The sequence below is a fragment of the Fonsecaea pedrosoi genome, assembly GCF_000835455.1.
Source record: "Fonsecaea pedrosoi CBS 271.37 unplaced genomic scaffold supercont1.2, whole genome shotgun sequence".
Classification (NCBI taxonomy): Eukaryota; Fungi; Ascomycota; class Eurotiomycetes; order Chaetothyriales; family Herpotrichiellaceae; genus Fonsecaea; species Fonsecaea pedrosoi.
This window is the reverse complement of record NW_013550614.1, coordinates 4,478,340-4,504,157: the sequence shown is the minus strand read 5'-3', so window position 1 is coordinate 4,504,157 and position 25,818 is coordinate 4,478,340. Positions and strand designations below refer to the sequence as shown.

General features: G+C 53.1%; 10 protein-coding genes across 10 annotated transcripts; 5 read left to right on the top strand and 5 right to left on the bottom strand.

Annotated features, from left to right (window-relative positions):
• Positions 1 to 1,181: 1,181 nt before the first annotated feature.
• Z517_03596 (uncharacterized protein) lies at positions 1,182 to 2,348 on the bottom strand (the record flags this gene model as incomplete). Its single annotated transcript, XM_013432700.1, has 2 exons — positions 1,182 to 2,238; positions 2,305 to 2,348. 2 exons carry the CDS (start codon positions 2,346 to 2,348, stop codon positions 1,182 to 1,184), a joined length of 1,101 nt encoding a protein of 366 aa, XP_013288154.1.
• A 1,078-nt stretch (positions 2,349 to 3,426) lies between these two features.
• Positions 3,427 to 6,330, bottom strand: Z517_03595 (trehalose-phosphatase; the record flags this gene model as incomplete). Its single annotated transcript, XM_013432699.1, has 1 exon — positions 3,427 to 6,330. The coding sequence occupies one exon, from the start codon at positions 6,328 to 6,330 to the stop codon at positions 3,427 to 3,429; it is 2,904 nt and encodes a 967-aa protein (XP_013288153.1).
• Positions 6,331 to 7,477: 1,147 nt separating this feature from the next.
• On the top strand, positions 7,478 to 8,689 carry Z517_03594 (uncharacterized protein; the record flags this gene model as incomplete). The annotated part of the gene is made up of 1 exon (XM_013432698.1): positions 7,478 to 8,689. One exon carries the CDS (start codon positions 7,478 to 7,480, stop codon positions 8,687 to 8,689), a length of 1,212 nt encoding a protein of 403 aa, XP_013288152.1.
• Positions 8,690 to 9,407: 718 nt separating this feature from the next.
• Positions 9,408 to 10,304, bottom strand: Z517_03593 (uncharacterized protein; the record flags this gene model as incomplete). The annotated part of the gene is made up of 1 exon (XM_013432697.1): positions 9,408 to 10,304. The coding sequence occupies one exon, from the start codon at positions 10,302 to 10,304 to the stop codon at positions 9,408 to 9,410; it is 897 nt and encodes a 298-aa protein (XP_013288151.1).
• A 624-nt stretch (positions 10,305 to 10,928) lies between these two features.
• Z517_03592 (uncharacterized protein) lies at positions 10,929 to 13,255 on the top strand (the record flags this gene model as incomplete). Its single annotated transcript, XM_013432696.1, has 6 exons — positions 10,929 to 11,302; positions 11,351 to 11,634; positions 11,682 to 11,846; positions 11,896 to 12,029; positions 12,077 to 12,200; positions 12,255 to 13,255. 6 exons carry the CDS (start codon positions 10,929 to 10,931, stop codon positions 13,253 to 13,255), a joined length of 2,082 nt encoding a protein of 693 aa, XP_013288150.1.
• Positions 13,256 to 13,773: 518 nt separating this feature from the next.
• Positions 13,774 to 14,721, top strand: Z517_03591 (uncharacterized protein; the record flags this gene model as incomplete). The annotated part of the gene is made up of 1 exon (XM_013432695.1): positions 13,774 to 14,721. One exon carries the CDS (start codon positions 13,774 to 13,776, stop codon positions 14,719 to 14,721), a length of 948 nt encoding a protein of 315 aa, XP_013288149.1.
• A 542-nt stretch (positions 14,722 to 15,263) lies between these two features.
• On the bottom strand, positions 15,264 to 16,805 carry Z517_03590 (uncharacterized protein; the record flags this gene model as incomplete). The annotated part of the gene is made up of 2 exons (XM_013432694.1): positions 15,264 to 15,685; positions 15,746 to 16,805. 2 exons carry the CDS (start codon positions 16,803 to 16,805, stop codon positions 15,264 to 15,266), a joined length of 1,482 nt encoding a protein of 493 aa, XP_013288148.1.
• A 1,152-nt stretch (positions 16,806 to 17,957) lies between these two features.
• Z517_03589 (uncharacterized protein) lies at positions 17,958 to 19,852 on the bottom strand (the record flags this gene model as incomplete). Its single annotated transcript, XM_013432693.1, has 5 exons — positions 17,958 to 18,392; positions 18,463 to 18,788; positions 18,851 to 19,388; positions 19,449 to 19,695; positions 19,758 to 19,852. 5 exons carry the CDS (start codon positions 19,850 to 19,852, stop codon positions 17,958 to 17,960), a joined length of 1,641 nt encoding a protein of 546 aa, XP_013288147.1.
• Positions 19,853 to 21,773: 1,921 nt separating this feature from the next.
• Z517_03588 (uncharacterized protein) lies at positions 21,774 to 23,596 on the top strand (the record flags this gene model as incomplete). Its single annotated transcript, XM_013432692.1, has 4 exons — positions 21,774 to 22,084; positions 22,139 to 22,339; positions 22,397 to 22,782; positions 22,839 to 23,596. The coding sequence occupies 4 exons, from the start codon at positions 21,774 to 21,776 to the stop codon at positions 23,594 to 23,596; spliced, it is 1,656 nt and encodes a 551-aa protein (XP_013288146.1).
• Positions 23,597 to 24,365: 769 nt separating this feature from the next.
• On the top strand, positions 24,366 to 25,245 carry Z517_03587 (uncharacterized protein; the record flags this gene model as incomplete). Its single annotated transcript, XM_013432691.1, has 2 exons — positions 24,366 to 24,937; positions 25,041 to 25,245. 2 exons carry the CDS (start codon positions 24,366 to 24,368, stop codon positions 25,243 to 25,245), a joined length of 777 nt encoding a protein of 258 aa, XP_013288145.1.
• Positions 25,246 to 25,818: the final 573 nt, after the last annotated feature.

Sequence of the window (25,818 nt, the reverse complement as noted above, 5' to 3'; positions counted from 1 at the left end):
TGTGAAATTTTGGACTGTGTTTTTGAAGTTATTCGGTGATGGTAGACCTGCGTGTGTACTGGCTGGTGGTTCAAAGACACGAGACGACAAACGCGGATCTTGAAACATCTTATACATGTTCACCTCTCCCCTGGATCTCCCAAGCACGGTCTTCTCATGGGCTGGGCGTGACAGTCAGTGGCAGTGCCTCAGCTCGGTGCGCATCCAGCCAGTGGTAACATCTTGATAGCGACAGGGTCACGAGTGAGCATCCATGTCACCAACAACAGCAAATCAGCCGAGCACCTGAATGAGGTACATGAGACGATGCGGACTTGAAAGCCCAATGACCAAAAGCAAAGGGACCTTTCGTCACCCGTGACGCGATGCCAAAGCTGACGACATACATACAGACACACACTTGCAGAAAGCGAAATCTGGATACGGCGTCCCAAAACAAAAAAAGAGATGGAAAGGGTCTCATGTACCTCGTACTGTAACCGTGGAGGAGATGTTTTCCGATCAGGACGGACCGAAGAACCACCCGCCCAAGACAAAGTTCATCAACGGGGTTTCCCAAATCCGGCACAAGCGCTTACAAGGGGCGCGCCCTAGGCGGGCGCAGTTCAGGCGCAAATGTCCAGAACGGGCCAGCGCCTAGGACCAGGACCAGGGATCCATGCAGATAAGGTCAGGTCAGGCCAGGTCTGTAGGGCTGATGCCACCACGTGGCAGTCGAGAACTCGAGCGTACTCGTATCTACCGAGTCCTCGGGCATTTATTGGAGGGAATGATTCCCACCGCTTGAAAGTGGGGGCTGAGTCGCGCAAATATATGTGCCTGCGACCCTGGCCGTTGGAACCTGCGCGGTGAGCGACTACAGGTAGGTAATAGGTAAGTGGGCAAAGGAGACGGGTGGATACGGAGGTTCTATCCCGAATACCTGTCTGGGAAGTCCTCGTACTCGTGACAAGGGGGGAAAGTGGACCTCCCGTCGTCGATCAGCCTCATTTTTCGGCCTATTCACTGAGAAATAGGCGCAGGAGCTGAATAATTAGGGTCATCTACGACGACATGTGCATTCATTTTCTAGAGAATGAGACACTGGCTAAGGAAAACCAATGGTTCAAACCCCTACACGCGCTATCATCCTCCGATGTCCTGGTCCCCCTGAGCCAAAACTGGTTGTTGTATCTCGACATTCAAAGGTACGACTCCCGAGTCCCCTTCTCGTTGCTGCGGTAGATCGCGTCAATCATCTTATGCCTGAGCAATGCGTCCTTGAAGGCCACGACGCCGCCGTCTCCCTCGCCCATGGCCGCATCCCAGACCTTCCCCACATTGTAGGCAAAGTCACTGGCCGGTTCGACTGGAATCTCTTTCAGCTGTGCCCGCCCAGCACCCGCGGGAACGAACTTGATCGTCGGATGGAACATTTGGATGTGGCCGTTCGGGCCCTCGAGCACCAGAGTCCCCTTGGTGCCGTTGATTTCCCAGTAAAAGTCTTTGCCCGTGTCCGAGAGGCCGCCTTGATAGACCATCGTGGCCACACCCCCTCCGCGCTCGAGTGTCCCCGTCACCGACATCCAGTCGTGCGCGGTCTTGTTGACGGTTCGGAGGACCTGTCCCGAGGCATCGACAATGTCCATGGTCGGGCGCCGCGTCGCCAACTTGGCCTGCAATTCCGTCATCTCTCCCAAGACGTAGCAGAGGGCGTCCATGGCGTGTCCGGCAGGGATGGTGATCAGATTGGCTCCGTGCTCAATCTTGGCCATGTACTCGTACACGGGGGCCTCGGTTGCGCCCAGTACCATGCCTGAGCCCAGCATGGTGGTGCCGAGGATCTCGCCCAGCTCGCCGTTGGCCACCATCTCCTTGGCCTTGCGGATGCTCGGGTTCTGGCGTGCCTGCAGACCGACTACATTCTTGACCTTCTGGGTCGCCGCCAGGGCCGTGAGCTCTTCCGCCTCTTTCACATTCGCCGCGAGCGGCCACTCGACAAAGAGATCCTTCTTCGCATCTAACGCCGGCCTGATGAGTCGATAATGCTCGGGCACTTTGACTGACACGACCACCATATCGACATTGGGATCACGGGCCAGAGATTCCGGGTCGTCGTAGCATGCGACATCTCCGCCCAGCTTGTACTTTTGCACGGCTTTCTCCGCCGATGCCTTGCTGCTATTCTGCAGCGCCGTGATCCGGAACAGGTCTGGTCTCTTCTGGATATGCGGCAGATGTGAATTGGCGGCCCATTGTCTGCAGGACGGAAACATCTCGCTCAGTTTCCAACACAACGTCTTGTTGTTTTGTGGGACAACTTACCCATCAGCGGACAAGCCAATGAAGCCTAATTTGGTGGGAGCCATATCAAGTTCAATCTCGTGCAGCTAGGCGGTCTCTCTCCCTCTCTCCTGAATCGACACGGGAGGAAAAGCTTAGTAGGTGCGAATTACAATCACTTTATATCGTCTGTTCTAAATGAGTACGTTATTCGACACAGACCGTACCACGGAGAGTCTGGCGATCTCTTATATACATAGGACCTCAAAGCGACGGAGTTGAAGCCTCTCTGTACCGGTTCGTGGCTATAGCAAAAGTTACTGGCGTCACAACAAACTGGTCAATTGACGTGGTAAGCCAAACGTGTCCGTGGGATAAAGGCCCGTCCCCAGAATGACAACAAGCAACAAGAAAGAAAGAGAGCTGCAAGGGATGTAACTTCACCTGCACACTTGCGGGGGTTTCGACGTTCAAAATGAGAAAACACCGCACGCCCTTTGCCCTTGTTCTCACACCTTCAAGCCGTCAAAGTTTGAAACCTCCGGGTGATGAGATGATATTAATCAGCATATCGACTGGCACCGGCGTTGGAATCCCGCGTCGAACTTGTCTCGAAAGCTCAGGATTGCCGTATTTTGCAGACTTGTAACATTGATCAAGTGAATGGCAGAGAGTGGGAGAAATATGGGGGATGACAAATCCATCGATGTGCAGCCGACACAACCTCGCGAGGCTGAGACAGACTTAATTTGTCTGAATCAAGGGGACGTGGTGGCATAGCTACTCGGTACCGAGTACACACAATCTCACGACTATTCAATCTTTACCCATCTATCGACTCGCTGGGGACCATACCGGATGTACAGAACCATAGCTTATAAACCTCGAAATCTGTTACAGATGATCAAGTTACAAAACCCCACACAGGAGTGGCAGCACCGACTGAATGCTTCCCAGATACTTCTCCTTGGTATCGCAGAAAATCACTATTTCCACCGTCCGGAGTTCGCTCTACCGCTAGGACGAATGTCTTTCTATTGCCTGACCTTCCTAATACAGGGTATCTATGGGGGTCGCTAACCCGCTCTAAGCATATCATAAGCTCGTGTTCCCATCGTGCAAACCCTGCATACTTTTGTTCAACCTTCCGTGCAATGAGCCGCATTAACCACGAACAACATCCAGTCTAATCGGAGCACTAAACTTCACGCTTTCTGCTGAGACCACGCGAGTTTCTCCAGAATTGACAATACACCTAGACAGAATGTTAGTTACCGTGTAGGGTTGACTGTAAAGGTCCAACTTACCAGTAACACCTTGAGTCAATGTAGCTGATGCTTCAGTACTTCTCGCACCAAGCGTCACGGTGACAACGTCTCGTATCTTTCCGGCCTTTTCCAAGCGGTGAGCCCAGTTGAAGACATACTCGTCCTCCCTCGAATCCCCAATTACCATGAGGAAGTCTGGAAAATCCTTCCCCTGACCCTGCTTTTCCAAGTTCTCACCAATCAGCTGGGCGGCTGCTCCTTTGTTGACATCCATCTCCGAAATGTTGAGTCCATCCTCAATCGGGATTGCATTGACATTCTGTCCACGACAAGCATCATTTATATGATTGGCGCACTCGCCGGCCTGTTTGAAGGCCCCTTGTCTATCTTCTGCGTCCGAGTAGTCGAAGATCAGTGACGCATGGCGCTCTTCAACCCTGCTGCCCTCAATTCTGTCGACATAGTACTGCAGAATACTCCTCACCCCTTTCTTCCAGTTTCGAACATGCTCGAGGTTGGTCAACTCCTGCCACTCATCGGTTCCTGGATCCAGCACAAAAGCACCGTTCTCCGCAATCATCCCAATGCCACTAACGGGACTAAAGAGCCGCTCCATCTCTTCAGGCATCCTCGAGCTCATGACGTACACAATATTCTTCTTGTCTTCAATGAGGTCGTTCAATACGTCGACCGACCTCTTGGGAGTGGTCAAGATGATATCGGTGGGTGAGCCCCAGGATGCCAACGTCCCCTCGTAGTCGAGAATTATCAATCGCTTTTTGGCTTTCAAATACTTGGATTTGACACTGGGCAAAGACAGTCGGGGAACTGCCGTGGAGTCACGGACTGTGTGTTCCTTCCATGCGTGTTCCAACCCCTTGACGTAGTGCTCAAACCATCCAACAGCGTTCTGATGTACGACAATATCGTACAGAGCCTTCCAGCGGTTCTCGCGCTCCTCGGGGGACATGTCCAGGGCTTGTTTAATAGCATCGGCACAGTGACTGTAGTGCCAAGGGTTGACCAAAAGGGCATTGTGCCCAAAGACTGTAGCAGAACCAGTGAACTCACTAAGAATCAGAGGACCATACTTGTTCTGGGAAATCTTGCCGTCCTGGCAGAGTATCCACTCGTGGCTCGTCAAGTTCATGCCTTCGCGCAAGCTGGTAATCATTAAACATTCAGCAACGGTGAGCAAGGCCATGTATTGGGAGAAGTCAATGTCTTGCTTCAAAAACACCAGCGGTTGATGGGCCAGAGTCGAATGGGTCGAATTAACCCGAGTGACAATATCAGCCACGGTAGCACTCAGCTCTGGGTCCTCAGCAGACGAGGTTGCAATTTGGATGAGCACGACTTTATCCCGATATTCGGGGTATTTGTTGAGGAATAGCTCGTAAGCCAGAATCTTTTGACGAACTCCACGAATACTGTCCAATTTGTCTCGTGCAACAATGATTCGCTTGCCTCGGTATTTATCGGTGATTGTGTGTACCCACTCCTTGACTTCTTTCGCTTGTCGTTGCAGATCGATCGCTTTTGGGTCGATACCGATAGGGCACGTATTGACATGGACAAATCTCCCGTCCTCCAGAATGACTCCGTGCTTGGTCGCCTCCACATTGAGGAGACGACTGCAGGTCTGGAGGAAGTGATGTCCATATTCATCGTTCTGGAACCCAATCATGTTGGCACCCAACATTCCTTGGAGGAGGTTTGTACGAACAGCGAGGCATCGGAAGATTTCCGACGAAGGGAATGCAGTGTGCAGGAAGAAGCCGATTTGAGCTTCAGGGAGCCTCTGACGTAGCAAATTAGGCAGAAGCAGCAGATGGTAATCGTGAATCCAGATGACATCGCCTTTTTTCCAGTTTTTTGCGATCCGATCGGCGAAAGCCTCGTTGACCTTGGCGTAGAATACCCAAGAATGATCCTCGTATGCCTTGCTCTTAGGGTGGTCTGGAATCTGATAGTGGACCACAGGCCAGAGGATGGTCTTGCAGTAGTGCTCGTAATGACCATTAAGATCACTGTCACTGGTATAAACAGCCAAACAATCGTAGTCATTCTCCAATTTTTCGGCAATATTCTCTTTCAAATGCTCGTCTAGGGCATCGACTGGGCAGCCAAGTGTCCCGACCCAGGTCTTTTCCTCGCAAATCCCAGCATCGACAGCGGCGTCAATGGCATTGTATAGGCCTCCGTTGCCGATGATCGCCTTCTCGACAGTGTAGCTGTCATGTGAAAAGTGCCGTTCGTGGCTAACAGTCCTCGTTCTCTGGCGACGTCCTCGGTGGGTGGCATTGTGAGCTAGCGAAATAGCCCTCTCTTTGACTTCCTTAACATCCCTGGCGCTGACCACTGCATGCTTCAAGATTGAACTTGGAGGAGGCGACTTGGCGCGTGAAGGAGGTTGGTTCCAGGTGAAGGTCTTACCCCAACCAGGAGAATGGAGGTCATGTCGAGAGATGGCGCGCACAGGAACCGGAGCCTCTTTTTTGACATTGGGGAGGGTCAAGCTTATTTTTCGCTCAGTATGAGGTCGGAAGATCTTCTCGTGGTCGGTAGTAGCGCCTGGAGTGGGAGGAATTGGGCCGGAACTCTGGGAGAGCTGCGACAGCGGGGAGCCACTGACTGCGCCAGGTGTGAAGAGGCTCACAGTCTGAGTGTCACTCGGAGTGTTCTGAGTAAGGGATATTTGCTGCCTCGGAAGTTCAGGAGACTCGGGCCGCGAGGTACAGGATGGAATGTCGAAGTTGATAGTATAGGGTAGAAAGAGGGTAGCAACGAAGATGGTCATTTTGAATAGTATATCGTGGCGTTCGGAGCTAACACTATGAATAGGGAGAGAATGTCGACAGAATGTGTGTTGTTGTTTGGAAGATGGCGCAGAACCAGCGTAATGATTGATCAATGTTGTCTGTTGGTAGGCAGAGAAGGTACGATGAACAAAGTCGGTGGTGTGAGTGGCTGCGGTCGAGGATCACCCCGCGTCAAACTACGATGGGCGAGTGAGGTGGACTTTCGAGCCAGTCCCAAGTCTCACGAATGGTCGAGAGAGAGTATGTGTGTGCGTAGACAAGTAGTGGAGGAGAAGAAGTATGAATATTAAAAGAGAACGTGGTGGTATTGCTGATGGGGTGGGTGGAACAAAAAAGTTGAGGTCGGGCAAGGGCGAGATTCTTCCAGTCAATGGAATTGTTGAATCACAGACGACGCGGTGATACAGGATCCATTCGTCGGAAGCAAGTGTGCAGAGTACTGGATCCCATCGGTTCCAACATCTCGCGATCAGCCGGACAACAATAAAGAGAGATATCTTACGGCAAAGCGAAGGACAAACGAGCAAATACAGACTGATGGTGAGAGATGGAAACTCGAATCTGAGCTTGTTTGGGCCGGAAACACGCATTGGGGGGCAGCATGACGCACGTGGTGGAGACTGGCACGCCAGCCATGGCCAAGTTAACAGCCTATGGGCCCATTGCGCCTGAACCTCGGAGGCACCCGTCCCCCATCCCAAGGCCTAAGTGGCCTAAGGTGCCCAAAGTACCCAAAGTACTGGTGCTGCCGCCCGGAACTGGGTGTCCCACTGCCCATTGCAGCCAAGCGCAGCCCTACTCTCACCCTTCGACTGGCCCGGCATCTGATCCGCTACGCCCAACCCACCCAGCCAAGGTTGTCAAACTTTCTTCCAACCACCCCTCTCTCGGCCCCCCTCTTTCCTGCGCTCCAGGAACTCTGTTTTGAAAAATCCTCAGACCACACACTGCATTCCGTTACACCAAATGCTGTTGCCTTGTGCTCCCCCAATTCTGCCCCTCTACCTGAGCGAAACGGGAAGCATGTGCTCGTCCTACCTTGCCAGGTGAAGATGCGCTTGGCGCTATTTGATTTCGTTCTACCATCCCTCTACCACTCGTCCTACCTCCTTCTCCTCCTGCGTCATGCCGTTGTATGTCACAGCGGCCCACTCATCGCGGGTGAAAAAGCCGGCCAAAAGACCCGCCTCTTCGCATTCTTCGCCTGCGTCGTTCGCGAACCTTCCACGTACCAAACCGCCCGGTCGCAAAGCAAGGCCAATTATTGATGCTATCGACGATGAGCTGGACGATGGCGACGAGGAAGAAGAGGATAGGTTGATTCCTAGCGGCAAAGTCTTATCCACTGTCTCCGTCGAGCAAGCCAAGGATGTGTTGACTGCCGTGCAATATGCTCGCACATCCATGTTTGCAACACTTCCAGAACGGGCTGGAATGAACAGTGTCCGTATTGCTGCAGTACTCAACTTCCAGCGGAACATGCCTGACATCGTCTCTCTGGCTCATGTACATGCTCTTGTTGCTGCTTCATCCAAGACTGAAAGGGAGATCGCGGCCTTGCAAACCGCGGGTAAGCTTCGCAAAATAAAAGTCACGGGGCGAGGAAACGATATCAGCGGCTTAAGCGAGGTGCTCATCACCATGCGAGATCTCCAAGCCTTGCTGGAGCGGAGCGATGTCGCACCAGACGTCCGTACAGACTTCTGCGATGTGCTTCGTCGTTATCCGCGAGCCGCGTCTATTCCGCCTCAAGAGCTACCTGCATCCCATGTGGCTACACTGACCCGAACTGGCTTTCTTGTATCCTCGTCATTGGCAGGCACTCGAAATCTCTCGTTGGCTGGCTCATCTCTAGTCTCCATGCCCAAAGTTTCTCGTGCCGCGTCAGGGTCTTCTGCCGCTGTCGGCGGAGATGCTGCCTTTGAAAACCTCGGGGGCGTTGGTGCTGCGCGACGATCGAAATCTTCTTTTCATCACACACAAGCCTCACAAGAAGGAGATTTGACTTTGTCCGTGCCAAACATCGGCCCGTATCTGAGACTGTTGCAAGCGGGCCGGACGCATCTTCTCCAGCTCCTGGGCAGGTCAAAATACAAGGAAGCCCCGCTGTATCTCCTACGTGAGCGGTGGGATGGCGCGGTTGACTCGCAAAGTAGAGTATCGACTGCTAAACAAATCAGGGGAGAATTCTCCGAAGTGATGCCATCCAAGACCAAGAAGTGGAAAGACCTCTACGGCCTCAACTTTGACTGGATCCTCGAGGAGTGTCTCGGTGCCGGGTTGATCGAGTTGTTTGAGACTCGTAGTGTTGGGCTCGGCGTGCGTGCGTTGACTTGAAAGTTTGTGCAACAATATCATCCTATTCGGCAAAGATACGACACGATGTCTGGTTGCAAACCGCACACGAACATTGTCATATTCTCGTCTATCGACTTCGATGCCCAAAGCGGTCACAAGGACCGACTGTGGAATGAGTCACAAGAACGACGACAAACGGGGTCGACATAGTACATGTCACATGTCGGAGGTTGGCTTAAAGACAGCCATCGTCTTAAATGGCAACGCAGCACCACAGGTCAATGGCAGCCGGTTAAGACCAGCACACGAGGCCTTGACCTTTTGAACGAGGTCTCCGTCTAAAGAACGATATGGAAGGAAGATGGAAGCACGCCGAGAGTCGAAAGGAGACGAGAAGCCGATCGGAAGTCAAGGCTCTGGCGCTGAATGTTGGAAGAATGTTTCTAAAGGATGCATATTTACCGTTTGAAGAGCCGTCTGTTGAGATAGCTTGGTATTGCGCTTACATTGTGAGGTACATTGGCAAGGATCGAATATTGTTCGACAAGATCTAGCGCGACGGGGTTGTATACACTTGAACCAAGAGCCAGCATTCTCCTTTGATCTCAAGTTTTACATAGTTATACATTTCCATGAAGGGACTCTGTTGACTGTCCACCTCAATGCCAATTCCCTCAAGGCGCTCACACGCGCTATTCCGCGAATGGTCTCCATCGCGATATTGCTCCCACAAGTATGCGCAAATGACTCACTCCGCTCACAGCTTCCCACCGCTCAATTTCTCTGCAATCTTCTTCATCCTCTCTTGATCCTTGAGTGCACGTTCATTGACATCGCTGAACAACATCATGCCACCTCGTCCCTGGTCTGCAGTCCTGTCCCTACCGCGCTTGATCATCTCTTCCACTGTATCTGGCCTTCCATCCTTTCTCCAAATGCTTCCCGTGGTAGTGAATGCCTTTTCAATCGCTGCGCTGAGCTGTTCCCTATCGGTGATGAACGTTCGTGAGTTCATGTACAGTGTGTGGAGTTTGTCGAGCCGGTCTTCGTGCTTTGCCGCGAGGCGAGCTTCATGTGCGGCTTTGCGGGCGTTGTAGTTGGCGAGCTCTTCTTCGATCGACAGTTCGTGAATCTTTTGCGGACGCATTGCGCTGGGCACAGAAACGTTGGTGAGGCGGACGTCTTCTCGTTCGGCTTGTGACAGGAGTCGAGTACGTTCGCGCTGTTTGGCATCACTGCGAGCAGCAATGGTCGTGTCGATCGACGTTTTCCGGCTGTGTAGTTCTTTCAGCGCTGAGCGTAGATGAGTCTTTCTCAGTTCGGCCATGCGCCGTTTGTACTTCCCCGTCTCTGTCAGATGATCGGGAGGGGGGATGTTCTTGGGAAGCGGATCAGGCGTAACATTGTCCAGGTATTGCTGGCCGGGTTTGTCGGGCCGCCGGGAGGGAAAGAGCTCGCGAGGCACAGGAAGAATACCCTTCGGTCGAGCTTGAGAGTCTCGGATTGTTTGAAGCGGCTCTGGGACATCGACAAAGGCAGGAGACTCGGGTGGGATATATGCGCGAGGAGAGGATGAGGTGAAAGCTCGATACGGCGCAGGCTTGATCAAACGCTGCCGGCAAGCTCGACATATTGAGCTTGAAAGTGTGTCCATTGTGTTCTAGTATGAATGAGGACAGCGCTTTTCAATGGTGAGTTCGTGCAACCGGCGGGTGGCTGTTAAAGAATCCGCAAATTTGGTGTTTGCATGCACGCATTGACTCGAGTTCGAATTCTTTGGGGCCGAGATGCGCGTTTACAGGGAAGCTCTGCCGAGGTCACATGATGCCACAGACAGCCCGGTCACGTGTAGACATTTCATTTGATCCGCCAGATCCGGCATCGATAACTCTCCTTCATTCCCTGTTCCAACGCAGCACTCCCATTCTTCCATCCTTGTACATTTTGCCGGCAGCCGTATCGGACCTCTCGTCACGCCCTATGATGTCCAACCTAAGGAGGATCAAGTTAAGCTTCGACAAGCTCGCCAAGCATTCCCTCCCTTCTCACCTTACACCACTTAGTCGATCCATCCCGTGCTCAACCCAGGTCTCATTATTGGTGTTTCGATATTTCAATGCAGATACTGTAGCTGCGCGGCCATGCGAGGCCATCATTGCGCTCGCAGAGAAGCTTGAAGATGATGAGCCAAGCTTCCCGTAGGTCTCTAGACATCCTTCACCCCAGCCAGCCACTCTTCTCAGACAGCATCCTCGATTCCTCCAACCTTGTAGCAATCATGATGTTAAGCTGTGCCTGCGGTGTGCTCTTCCTGGGCTTTGCTTCCCTCACTCATGCTACGATTAACTCGACCGCTGAAGCCTTAAACACTTCCGACACAAATCTAATCCCCAACGGAAATGGACCTGTGCTTTATTACAATGGCTCAGGACCAGTTCCCTCGTACGAGCTTGTCTCGCCTATTCCGCCAGCAATCACACCTGTCAATAGCAGTTCCAGCTTAGAAGACATGTTCTTCGTCGAGCTGTTTGCGATTGCCAACACAACGACCTTCTCGAACAACTGTTCACAGTGTGTCGCGGGTGCTGAGCTGATGCATTTGGCGGCGATCACATTGCCGGTCGACAACTTTGTTAATATCCTGATCCGAATGTCGGTGGCAAGCATTCAGGCAGCGTGATTAGTGCTAAGCTACTACAGATGCGAGGCAGTCCCAACAGTGCAGGACGCTAATTTTGCCGATACTTGCGCAGCCGAGTATGGCAGCGTCCAAAACACGTCTATCCCCTACTCGTCTGGCGGTGGTGCTACAGGAGCATATTACGCTCAGCTCTTTTCGAAGATGAGCATTGTAACTGGAGACATGACCTACTATTGCTATTTCAATTGGGGTGTGTGCCCACAACCCCCTACGGTTGGCATTGAAGAGATTCTGTACTTCAGCCCGAAGCCGATTAATGCAACGAAAGTGCCACCACCATCAGGTAAGAGTCGAAATACTGAACGGACTCGCCGCCTTAACTGCATGCAGGAAAATCCATCAATGTCCTCCATACTTCGGACTGGCATTTAGATCCACGTTACGATATTGGCAGCGAGGCAAATTGTTCTCAGTACCTCTGCTGCCGTCCGTATGCCACGAACGATGATCTTTCGACAACCTCTGCAAACGCCAGTGTCCCTGCCTCACGTTTCGGTACTGGTGATGGTCCTGATGCCACTAGATTCTCGCTGATTTCTTTAAGGCTATCTTTACTGCGATGCGCCTCCTGACCTGGCACTGAGCTCGTTTACCAGCATGCATCAGTTCTTCAATTTGAGCAGTGTCTCCTTCACAATCTTTACAGGTGACATTCTATCACACGATAACGATGACCAGGTGAGACTAGTGATAGTGTGTAGAAGGTATAGAGCTGAGATATGCAGATATCTCGCGAATATGCCGAGTATGAAGAAACAGTCACCTACCAAACCTTCAAGGCTCAGCTGGGCAACATTCCTGTTTATGCCACGCTAGGAAATCACGATTCTATCCCAGAAGCATGGAACAGTCAGGCAATCGCACACCCGCACTCTGTGACAAGATGACTAACATCCAGGACAGCGCCAAATAGTCTCGACCCTGCAGGCTCAACTGCTGCTGCTGCCGCTAATGCATTCGGGTGGAATTATGAGCTCCTCTCTTCCCTCTGGGGTAATGCTGGCTGGCTCAACAGCACAGAGCAACAGTATGCGTCGACACACTATGGCGCATATGCACACACCACTGCTCAAGGTCTTCGCATCATATCCATCAACACTGATTTCTGGTATGTTGATAACATCTTCAACTATTGGAACGTTACGAATCCCGACACATCTGGCGTCTTGACGTGGCTGGCATCTGAGCTTGCTGCGTGCGAAGCCCGAGGCCAGCGGGCATGGATCATTGGGCATGTCCCTTCAGGGTATGACGGGGACAATGCCGTCCTTAACCCTTCGGCACTCTTCTATACCATTGTCGTGCGCTTTTCCCCGACCACGATTGCGGGCGTCTTCTTCGGCCATACCCATGAGGACCAAATCCAGATCTTTTATGACTTCCTTCCGAACAGCACATATACCGTGGACGGCAAGACGTATCGGAACACTACGATGGTTGATTACTCTAGGCCACTGACTGTTGGGTACATTGGCCCATCCATTACACCCCTGACCGGGAACAACGCCGGCTATCAACTCTATCAAGTCGATGCATCAACATTCTCCATCACGGGCATCCAAACTTATTTTGCCAATGTCAGCGAAGCGAACAGCTGGACCACACCCGAATGGGGATTCGAATATGATGCCCGGGCCACGTATTCAGTGGCAGCTGCTCATAACAGTCCCTCTGGAAGTTGGCCAACAAGCGCTCCGTTGAACGCCACATTCTGGGACGGCGTCACGAAAAGCATGTTGACCAATCAGACTCTGGTCGAGTTGTATAACCTGCTCGAAACCAAGAGTAGCGTGGTGACGGAGAGCTGCTCTACTGAAGCATGCGCGAGGCAGAAGGTCTGCTATATTCGGAGCGGGAGCGCAACATTGGGTAGAGCCTGTGGGGATCGCAGTGGGCCTTTCTAGAGGGGTGATCGGCGCATATTCTCTGAGAGGGGATGAATAGAAAGTGATATTGCCGTGATGCTTGGTCTACGGAAACGATAATGGTCTAGCGTCTGCAAGTCAGTGTTGGGCACAGTCGTGATATCCGGTCTCTTCCCCGACCGGGTAGTTCATTCCCATGTCGTGTCCAGCACCTGCCTTATAAGTATTACCAGAGACAACGCAACATCGAGGTACTCGACATTTCCATCAGAGATCTTCCGAAGATGTCCCGAATTCATGTCCGACAAGCCCGAGCAGTTCCTGATTGTCAACTGTTGATGCCCTGACGCTTCTGAGCGCGGATCTTACTACAGACTGCGACCTCCCCGCATAGGCTCGGCAGATGTTATATAACTGTCTACGCCTGTAGATATAATTGTGAGCTTTGCAGGCAGTCCATACCTCGCAAAGACGGCCTGTGATTTCTCGGATAAACCGGGGGTAATTCTCGACTTGTATTCATCTCTCCAACACGTCCTAACTGAAGCAGCACCATAATGACCAGCACCGCCCAGATCCTATCTCACTCTGAAAACGTCAAGGTCTTCGGCCGCGCGGCGTACCTCCACCATGTCGACCCCGAGATCCGGCTGTACTATGTCGAGTCATTCCCTTCGGACCGGCAGAAGAAGACCAAGGGCACGATTCTCCTAGTGCACGGGTTTCCTCAGACGTCGTACCAATTCCGGCACGTCATGGCGCCTCTCGCCGAAGCGGGATATCATGTCATCGCGCCTGATCTCCTCGGCCACGGCTTCAGCAGCAAGCCCATCGGAAACATCAACCAACAAGACCCGTTCACCGCGCGGTCTCTAGCGAAGGACCTTTACCAGCTGGTCACGGAGCATATCGGCGTGAAAGAGAAGATCCACCTGGTCGGGTACGACATCGGCGGCATCGTCACGCACCCGTATGTATGTCAATTCCCCGAAAGCGTGGCCAGCGTGACCTGGGGCGAGAACCTGCTCCCGGGCTCCAAGTTCTACGACATGTACAAGCACACGCGGAAGATGTGGCACTTTGATTTCCACAGCCACAACACGGAGCTGGCCGTCGCGCTGGTCTCGGGCAAGGAGCGGCTGTACGTCAAGTACTTCTTCGACCGGCAGATGCAGAACCAGACCGTCTTCCCACCCGAGGTCGTCGACTTTTACGCGCAGCAGTACGCGGCGCCGGACTCGCTGCGCTGCGCCTTCCTGGTCTACCGCGCCTTCGAGGCCGACGCGGCGGACAACCTCAAGTGGCGGCAGGAGGCCGGCAAGGTCAAGGTCAAGAACATGATGTTGTCCGGCGAGAGGAGTTTTCACGCCGACGAGGCCGTCGAGATGGCGCGCGAGTTCTATGAGGATGTCCAGATCGGTACCGTGCCTGAGGCGGGACATTATCTCGCAGAGGAGAATCCAAAGGGGTTTGTCGATGAGCTCTTGAAGTTTATCGAGTCATGACAGTGTTGGGGTCGGTTTCAGAGAAGAAGGAGAAAAGCACTAGGAACTATATCGGTCTATGAGATCTCAATTCATTCACAGCCTGGGTAAGATCTACACTGCCTGGAATCTTCTATTGCAACCCACGGTATCACTTCGAGCCTCTATTCTCCCGAGACCGGAGTGAGTACAGAATCCAGTCGCTGGGATGATTCGCAAGTAGCGGCGATATACCCTATATACCTGTCTCGACAGTGTGGTTGAAAGTACAACGGCCCTCCAAACGCGTAGATTTACCTGACGATCATGAGACACCGGAGAGCGTGCATTTGGTCGGAAAACAAACCAAATGGTTCCTGCTCTCACAGCCGCTGAATGAGATGGGTTTCTCAGATTCTCTCTCCCGGATCTATGAGACCTTTTTTTTTCCTTCGCTGCTCATACAACATTTGCCAGGATTGATAGGACCCTGCATGCAAACTCCCGAGGTATCACCCGAAAACTTGCCAACGAGGCGACGAGTCTCCTCAGACCGCCGATTGCTCTCTGCTCAAACGTCTCTTTCACTCGGTGACATCGATGAAGATGGACTTCTGGTGCATGTACTCGTCGATGCCCTGACGGCCACCTTCCTTCCCGTACCCGCTCTGCTTGACGCCACCGAAAGGATTTTCCGCCGCGCTGAGCAATCCCAGATTGACGCCCACCATGCCCACCTGGAGGGCCTCCGCCACGCGCCAGCTCCGCGCAATGCTCGAGGTGCAGATAAAACTGCCCAACCCGACGTCGCAGTCGTTGGCGAGGGCTATTCCCTCCTCTTCCGTCTCGAACTTGAACACCCCAAGGACGGGCGCAAACGTCTCCTCCTTCCAGGTGATGGAGCTGTGAGACATGTTTTTGATGACGGTCGGCTGGATGAAGTAGCCGCTCTTGGACTCGAGCGGCCCGCCGCCGAGAGCGATTTGGCCGCCGAGCTCGACCGCGCCTGGATGAGACGCGTGTCAGCACAGCAATATTATCCGTTATTTCTTAACGACAGACTTACTCTTGATGTGCCTCATCGCCTTTTCTACGGCGCGCTCGTGCGTCAGCGCACCGATATCGACACCTTCCTCCATGCCATGGCCCACCTTGAGCGCCTTGACCTTTTCAATCAAAGTCGACACAAAGGCCTCGTAGATCCCCGCTTGGACTAGGATCCTGTTCGCCGTCACGCAGGTCTGGCCCGCGTTGCGGAACTTGGCCAGGAGACAAGCCTTGACGGCCTTGGCGACATCGGCGTCGTCAAACACCAGGAAGGGGCTGTTGCCGCCCAACTCGAGAGAGAGCTTCGTCAGGTTCTCGCTGCACTGTCGAGCCAGCAGCTTCCCGATCCGGGTGCTTCCCGTGAAGCTCAGCTTCCGCACCAGCTTGTTGGTACAGAGCGCTTCGCCCACCTCGGCAACGCGATGTAGGGTGGTGATCACGTTGATGCTCCCGGCTGGAAAGCCAGCCTCTCTGGCTAAGACTGCCAACGCAAGGGACGAAAGCGGTGTCTCTCCCGCAGGCTTCCATACCGTGGTGCACCCCGCGGCCAGAGCCGCCCCGACCTTCCGGGTGATCATTGCGATGGGCAAATTCCACGGGACGAGACACGTCGCCACGCCGATGGGCTGCTTGATGGTGATGATTCTCTGCGCCAGATTCGCCGAAGGGATAGTCTCGCCGTGCGTCCGCTCGGCCTCGCCGGCGTACCACTCGAGGAAGGAGGCGCCGTAGACGACTTCGGCACTCGCCTCGGCCAAGGTCTTGCCATTTTCCGCGGTGGTCAGGAGAGCCAAGTCGTCGGCGTTTTCGAGGATGAGATCGTTCCATCGCCGGAGCCAGCGGGCTCGTTGACGCGCCGTCGTCTGCCTGTACGTGGAAAACGCCCGGTCCGCCGCCTCGACGGCCCTGTTCACGTCCGCGGCGCCCATTTCGGGCAGCGTGGCGAGTTTCTCCAGCGTCGCCGGGTCGACCACGTCAAAGGTCTTGCCTGATAGAGCGTCGACCCAGACATCGTCGATGAAAGCCTTGTCTCGTAGGAGGTCTTTTCGTTTGATCCCTGCAAGAGTTCTCGACGCCATGGTCAATTCAACTCTGTTTCAATGGGCGTCTTTGCTATGTTTTGAGATCCAGCTCTCTAGAAAATCGAGTATCGAGTGTTGAGTAGAGTACAGTATATCTGCACCAATGAATCACTTCAACCGCAATAATATCTCGCCCCCCCTGAGGCGCCGGACACCTTTTATCGAGACCAATCCCATGTTCCACGTCAGCGTCAATGTCCCCAAGGATGTAAAAATCTGTCGACGTGTCTTGTCGGAGTCGTCTACCCGGAATTGTCGCCAGGACTCATGAGTTGTAGCTACAGAGCCACCTACGCGACGCTCTCCGCCTGCGACGCCCTGTCTCGCAGTCGCAGCGATGTTGTTGCCGGGAGCGGGTAAGGTGCCATATGCGGTATATTCCGCGTGAAATTGCCGGCTGCCGGGGTCGGATTGGTGCCGTTGGAAGACGAGCACCGTTTAGTTGCTATGTTCGTCTTAGGGAAATACCGGGAGAGTTACCAGTCCTCTCATCATCGAGTCAGTTGTTGACACCAGAAGATGTGACGGTACCACTCCATTGCATGGCCATTCAGATCCATATTCTCCGCCCTCCTTTATACCCAGTACCTGAGGTGGGTAGGTAGCTTCTAAACTCAGTCTAACCATGCGAGGTTAGCGTCAAGTGAGAGTGAAGGGAGGCTTGGCAAGGCAGCAAGGCTATGATCCCCGTGAGGACTACGAGGCTGAGGACATCCAGGGGTTGGTTTGGCCTTGACGGGCTTACCTAGGCATTCAAACCGGAGAAACGGTGTACTCGGGGCTTGGTGGTGAGTCTCTCTGTGCAAAAAGTCTCAAATACATAAACAATGTGATCCTTGAAAAAGCAAAGAAACTTGCGGATCACATTTGCTATGTGGATCTCAGTTTTGGAATTGAGGAGAATTGATCTGCTCAAAGGCCATTATGTACACAAACGAATGGATATGGCCAGGCCCAGCATGCAGGCAGATACATCCATGACTCATTGAGACATTGCCACTTCGACCCCACTGTTAATCGACACGACATACAGACGTTTGAGGAACTCCCAACGGTACAGATCAAGATCTCGTAGATGCCAATCAATATGCCCTACAAGTCGACCGGTGCTCAGTAGCACCGCAGGTCTGGTCTCATCCCACGCGTGAATCACGACTTTGTCGTCTCGGTAATCGACATTTCCACGTGCTCGGCGCCCACCCTGCCCGCAACATACCCCAGCGCCGCGTCCTTGACCTCCTCTGGATCGTCGGCGCGAATACTCGCCGACTCGATCTCGCGTGCCTTTTTGGTTTCGATGCGCGTCTTCCACGCTTTCGTTCTTGTCGCGAAGATATTTTCGACCTCCTCCAACGTCTTGCCGGCCGTCTCGGGGTACACGAAGAAGAAATGGATGCCCATGGCGATGAGGAAGACGCCGAAGATGAGGTAGACTTTCCATTTAATGTTGACGAAGGCGGGAGGGACGAACCAGCTCAGCGCAAAGTTGAAGATCCAGTTGGATGCGACGCAGACGGCCACGCCTTTTCCGCGGAGGCGGAGGGGGAAGACCTCCGGTGGGTAGATCCATGAAATGGGGCCGACCTGTGCGTGCGTAGAACGGTCAGTACATTGACTCCTTTCAATGGACTTGAGCGGTGACGAAAGAACTTACCGAGACGGCAAAGCTAGCAACGAATAGAAACGTGCTGGCGATCAGAGCCTTGGAGGCCGCACCGTGGATTTGCCAGGATTGCTGGGGGATATGGTCCACACCTCCCGGCGGAGCTGGGGAACCGAATCCGGCCATCAGTGCGGCATTGAGAAACATCCAGACCGCCATAGAAGCTGATCCTAGGATGAGCGGCCAGCGACGGCCCCAAACGTCGATCCACATTAGCGCCGGTAGCGTCATGCACATGTTGATCACGTATGTGATCGAGGACGAGTATAGGTTGACGTTACCAGACAGCCCTGCCATGCCAAAGACATACGTGATGTCTTTTGGTGAAAACACATTAGCAACAGACAGATCGTGGTCAACGTGAGCATAGAGTACTCACAGTACATCATGACGTTCACGCCCGACAGCTGGGACCAAATCTGCATGAAGACCCCGATATGGGTACGGTAGAGCATCTTCGGCTTGAATAGCTCCAAGTAAGAGCTGGGCGGCTGGTTGCGCTCCGACTCGCAGAATTCACGGATGTCGTGGAGTTCTCTCTGCACAAATGGCGAGCTGCGATCACCGTTTCCGTGGACCAGGGCGAGCACCTCGTGTGTCTCCTCCCAGCGGTCTTTGTGTGCCAGGTATCTCGGTGATTCGGGAGTGAACATGAGGCCTATCCCCAACAAGACCGCAGGGAGAGCCTGGGCGCCCCAGGGAAGACGGAAGGAGGCCGAGCCTGTGAGGAAGGAGCTGCCATAGGAGACGAAATACATGATGGTGATGCCGCAGGTGATTGCGAACTGCTGACAGATGACGATACGGCCTCGTCTGCTCGGCGGCGCCAGCTCGGAAACGTAGACGGGGACCTGAGACGAACAGATGCCGACTGCGAATCCGCATATAAAGCGACCGACAACCAACATGGCGATGTTCTGGTAAGATGAACCACGATTTTAATATTTCTTTCACGGGTGAACAAACTGGCCACGTACCTGAACTGCACAAGTCACGACGCATCCCAGAATCCAAATGACGGAGCCAATCTGGATGGCGGATTTTCGTCCCCAGTGATCGGAGAGGTAGCCCGAAACAATACACGCGATGAAGGAGCCCCCAGGCATTGAGGCGTTGATGCCCCCCTGGACAACTGCAGTTGGTCCAGAACAGTCAGGGTTGTCGTTGAACGGCGGTCCACTGGGGCCCTGATTGAAGTAGCATCTGTATTGATTTGTCCCCAAGCTGTAAATCGAGATATTAGTACAACCACGCGAGTGCCGGGATACCAGTCTTGTTCAACTCACATTGCACTCATACTCGCAATATCTGCACCGAAAAGGCCACCGCCGATGACAGCGATGGCCGTGATAAGGTAGATATTTCCGATTTTGGGAGGCATGATGAACGAGTAAGTTGGAGGACTGCTGCTTGGTTCTGACACGAAAACTAAGCGTAGGAGTGTGAATCTCACCACAATTCAGGACATCACTTCTTTTATACCAAGCGAGTAGACAGGATGACCCGATTCTCGGCCACATTGTCTTACTCTGTGTGATTCTGGGGCTACCCCAGACTGCCCAGATTTTTCCCGGAAACCAGTTGAGGCTGAGACCCGCATTTCCCCGGTAACTACCAAGATGCCCACTCCGGGATGAGTAGTGTTTCCGCGCCTGAATACCGAGGATATTCTCCCAAAGTGCCCATGAAACCGAGTTATGTTAGGGAGCATGCATGGCTGTGGGCCTTCCTCAGGACGACTACACTCGTCGAAAGAGGCCGGATTGCGAGAATGGCTACAATGCTCGGCCTCAATGTCACGGCAAGGCTGTGACACCAATTCATACACTTTCAATGTGATGATAACACGATGAATACTCCAACTGGCGCATGCCAACGCCCCGTCGTGGAATTTTCCTTCGAGATAGACGTAATCATTCCTCCGCAATAGACTCTAGCGAAACCGAGACGACCCTGATCAGCGTTGCAACCGTCTTTCGGTTGACATGGATATCCTGCCATGCCACAGCGACAAGTCGCCGAGGAGTCCTCGTATTCTCCAAGTATCCGACGGACGGCATGTATCCGGCCCATGAGTGTGATGTTTCATGTCGGGGACAGGGCTATCCCGCTTGTCATCAGGGATTGCGTGCGTACTGATATTACAGAACAACAGAAAAAACATCACCCAGGATTCTAGCATGCCCGTCGCTGGCCGGCGATGGATGTCTCGATCGTTCTCTCCGCCGTCCAGGACCAGAGGAGTTTGACATGCTAAGATGTTCTGGACCTTTGCAAATGCAGATATCCAGGGGGCATCTCACCGTCTAGCCAGTTGGCGGGCCGAAAATGTCCCTTGGAAAGCCTTTTCCAGACCCTGGCCAGTGGTTGTATGGGCTGTGCCCGGGCAGCCGCTCCCTCTACCACCACCACCAGTTTCCTCTCAGGCCGTGCTGGGAGCCATGCAGTGGAGTCGTCGACGACTCGCCTGCGTGACGACTATGGCCCGGGGGGCTACCGTGCTCGCTGAAAGTCAAGGTATCCGAGAGAATCATCTGCTCCCAAGGGCCACCTTCCGAAAGGACATTGTTGAGGCACCGCCAGACGTTACAGATGGCGATACGCAGACAAGTGCTAGTCTTCCAACTGTATTCTCAGCCATCAGTCCCATGTAAAATACCGGGGAGGGAGCATGCCGTAATAGTTTCCAGATATCTCATCTAATGAAACATGTCATCCATCCGTTCAGACACTCTCTGTGGTTCCCAGGAAACACGAGACGTTGCTAACAAAGGCCAGAGGCAAACTACACACTCGGTTAGTGAACGGCATATCAAAGACTTGTCGACGACAAATTTCCGTACGGAGACGGCAAGATTCTTCGTTCCATGCTCTTGGCGACAGCAGCTGGATATGTCGATCCTGGATGATCTGTCCTCGTATCTGCGCAAAATTCCATTCACGGATACTTCCCCGCTCCCAAACATCAGGATATTCGGATGTTGTTGTCGTCTAATACTCGTATTTCGGGTACTTCGTTTCCTTTACTTGTTCCTTGCGGAGACCTGCTTGTACTATCCGTCCCGCCTTCTGATTCTGGGGAGGACTGGGGGTGGTGTCCTACCAGGTATATTATTTCCGGGGGGACCCCATGGGGTTCGCACGGCGTCCTAAAAGTACCTCGTATAGGCTCATTGTTGTACCTTACGAGCCACTAATTGGTCCGAATTCTGCTTGTGGTCCGTGAAAGCCCACCTGGGCCTTGAAGTCCTCGCATACACCCAACTCATTGTGACTTGCTTGACTCTATACTCGCCACCACCATGCCGCGCTTCGTCATCGGCAACATCTATGTGATTGCGTCCATCGCCGTGGTCGGAGGCGGCCTCTTTGGCTTCGACATCGCCTCCATGTCCGGCATCCTCGGCACCGCAGGCTATAAGTGCTACTTCAACCAAGGTCCCGAAGGGCCCCCTTTCAACGACAACGAGAACTGCTCGGGGCCCAAGTCCCTTGTTCAGGGTGGAATCACCGCGTCGATGGCGGCGGGGTCTTGGGCCGGGGCGCTGATCTCGGGGTACATGTCCGACTGGCTCGGGAGGAAGATGTCCATTATCCTTGGGTGTCTGTTCTGGTAAAGAATAATGGTCAAAGAAGACTGAGGTTTGAAAAACTGACCCAAATTCAGGATTGCCGGGTCTACCGTCTCCGCTGCGTCGCAGAATATTGGCATGCTTATTGGGGGAAGAATCCTCAACGGCGTCTCCGTGGGCATAGAATCTGCGCAGGTCCCGGTCTACGTCTCGGAGCTGGCACCACCCTCGAAGAGAGGCCGTTTGGTCGGACTCCAGCAGATGGCCATCTCCTGCGGAATCATGACCATGTATTAGTGAGTCGAGTCCTCTACCTCAACGACTTTTAGTGCATCCCCGCTGATAGGCCACAGTATCTCTTATGGTGGCGCACATATCGGCGGCCAGACTTCCAGCACCTACAACCCGCTCTCCTTCCGTGTACCGTGGGCAATCCAGATGGTGCCAGCGATCTACCTCATGATTGGCATGACCTTCCTGCCCGAGTCGCCTCGCTGGCTCGCTAAAAAGGATCGCTGGGAGGAATGCAAAGCGGTCTTGACGCTGGTGCACGGCAAAGGCAACCCTGACCATCAACTGGTGGTTTTGGAACTGGCCGAGATCAACGTGACATGCGAGTTGGAACGACAGTTTGGCGATGTCACTTATTGGGAGCTGTTCAAGCCCAAGATGATCAATCGCACGATTATTGGTGCGTTCGATCAAATCTGGTGTCAGCTCAGTGGAATGAACCTCATGAGTAAGTGGCCGGTTTCCCCCTTTCTCTGAAACACGCGAATATTGATTGTCTGGCAGTGTATTATGTGACCTTTGTGTTCGGTATGGCTGGGTACAAGGGCAACTCCAATCTCCTGGCTTCGTCGATTCAGTATGTCATCAACGTGGTCATGACAATCCCTGCCTTGATCTGGGTCGATAGATGGGGTCGTCGACCGACGCTCATGGTTGGAAGTATCGGATGCGCCATCTGGATGTTCGCCAGTGGAGGCGTCCTGGGCACATACGGCACCTTTGTGCCCGGCGGCGTCAACGGCGTGGCAGAACAATCGATGCTGATTAGTGGCGCACCCGCAAAGGCGCTCATTGCATTCACATATCTGTTCGTCGGTACTTTTGCGACAACCTGGTCTCCGGTATCTTGGATCTATCCGCCAGAGCTGTTTCCACTACGGGTTCGGGGAAAGGCTGTGGCCTTGAGCACATCTGCCAACTGGGCCTTCAACACGGCCTTGGGACTATTCGTCCCGGTGGCTTTTGTCAACATCCAATGGAGGACGTACCTTATCTTCGGGACATTCCTAATCGCCTCCTTTATACACGTCTTCTTCTTTTTCCCAGAGACCTCCGGGAAGACTTTGGAAGAAGTGGAAGGCATATTCGAGGATCCTCATGGCATCAAGTACTTGGGGACACCGGCGTGGAAAACTCACAAGGAGACCAAAAGAGCTTCGGCACTGGAACGTAACAGTATCGATGCTAGTGAGTTGGAGGCATGGAAGGCTGAAAGCAAACCAGTGGAGGCGGCAACGGTCGTGCACCAAGAAGTTGCTTGAGTGAAGGTCATGTCTCAGCATCAGGTGGTCCAAGTTAACGGGTTAAGCAGTTTTCGGCATGGAGGTCAAATGGAGCTAGTTCCAGGGAGATATGTATCCATCTCTCTAACAAGTGGTAGTGGAGATGCGCCCGTGGTCGAGAAAGGGGTCAATATCTAGATGATCAGATGATCAGAGTCAAGGTAGATCTGACACGCTTCAGAGTGCTTATTGGGAATCGGAGCTCATGGTTTCTGTGGAAAGCTGAACGGTCCGTAGCTTTGGACGGAACCTTCGATCACTATGACTGTGGCTCTGTAGTAAGAGGCCAGTCAAACAGAACTGGGGGAATAATCTACCCCATAGAGGGAATAGGAAATAGACTGCGGAGGCCTAGATTAGCTACTTCTTTGATACTAGATCTGAGCATATGCGCTCTCCATGTTTTTCGCTTGAAAGAATGCAAGGACGGTCCGGAGTTGAAGCGTGGCAGGTCCACGCCCATGTCGCACTGCATATAACCGAGAGTCGGCCACCCTTGAATGCCCGGAAAGAACAACTTTTCCAAGGGTTCAATATGATCCCTGCCTTTCTTCCCGACCCCTGGCTGAATGTGAACCACTTCGAAAAACTGAAACAGACCGACAGATCTTGAACACGAACTCGCAAAACTTTACTTTGCCTGAGGTGTCTCCGTCAGTGGAAGGATTGAGGTCATATAATCACAGGCGGCCTGACTGGATCTTTCACCACGAGCCCTGCCCGTCAAGACCGACTTTGTATGTTCAATATGTCTGGCTCCGTGCTGCAGGGGAAAGTGATCGCCGTTGTCGGCGGAGCTTCTGGAATCGGCCATGCCGTGTCGACGCTCCTCGTCGAATTAAAGGCCAGAGTCGCCATTGCCGATATCCAAGACGAGCTTCTCGCGTCAGTCCAGCAGGAACTAAGCGCTGCTGGGGGCGAGGTCTTGACTCACAAGGTTGACATCACCAATCGAGAGCAGACCGAAGCCTGGCTAGCAGACGTTGAGAAGCGGTTCGGTGGCCTGGACGGTGCTGTCAACCTCGCTGGGATTATTCCAAAGTCACACAACAAGGGGACGATCTTGGACCAGACAGATGGCGATTGGGACAATGTCTTTGCAGTCAATGTGCGTGGGATGATGAACTGTGTGAGGGCGGAAATTCCTCATCTGCTCCGACGCGGCGGAGGAAGCATCGTCAACTTCTCCAGCACTCTCGGCCTCGTGGGACGCGCAGAAGCGGCGTGCTACACGGCAAGTAAGCACGCTGTGATTGGCTTGACGTCCAGCGTGGCCAAGGAGTTTGGTCGACAGAATATAAGGGTCACAGCAGTTGCACCGTCAGTGTCCATATCCAATCCCTGCCATTATTCTTGCGTGGTTCACGATGTTGTACAGTACGGACTTTTGAAAGCTCAAGAACTGACCAATGTTGACACATAGTGGCCTCACTCTGACCCCGATGATGCAAAGGTCCATCGACGCCGACCCCAAGGCGGCGAAGGAAAAGGAGAACCCCGAAATTTGTGCCTTGGGCCGGTTTGCGCAGCCCATTGAAATTGCAAAGACGGTCGCCTTCTTGCTGAGCTCGGACGCCAGTTTTATCACGGGTGTGACTGTCAGCGTTGATGGGGGTTGGGTTTGTTAGAGCTGAATGGAAAGAGGCCGTGAGGAGATTCATCAACCTCATCTACCCATACTGAAACAAGCATCCGGGATAACGCCCTGCAACGTGAACTTCGACATGATGGTGGCAGTGACTCTCCGCAAAAATCATTGAGAAGGGAGGTTATTGCTCTCTCAAACTGGCGCTAGGGTATAGATACCGCAATGCTTGTGATAGAGTGAATAAAAGTGTGTTCGGACAAGCCATGAGCGGTTTTGTGACTCGATGGAGGAACATGGTGAATTCTACTGGGTCCTGGGGACCTGTCAGACTATCGTCATATGGTTTTTTCACGTTTTTCTCTCACAATTCAGAACTTCAACCTACGCCCCATAATCTGCACTGAAATTTTCCTTTGTCCCATAAAGATGCAGGCCCCTGAGACAGAGTAAGTGTCCCTCAACACAATGTCAAGGTGGCCGTGAATGTCAAAGCCAGAGCTAATAAATATGTCACCACTTTTCCCCCAGTCCGCGCCTGCATATTTGATCTGGACGGTCTTCTCCTCAACACTGAAGACATCATCACGTCATGCATGAGCTTCCCAACGCGTAT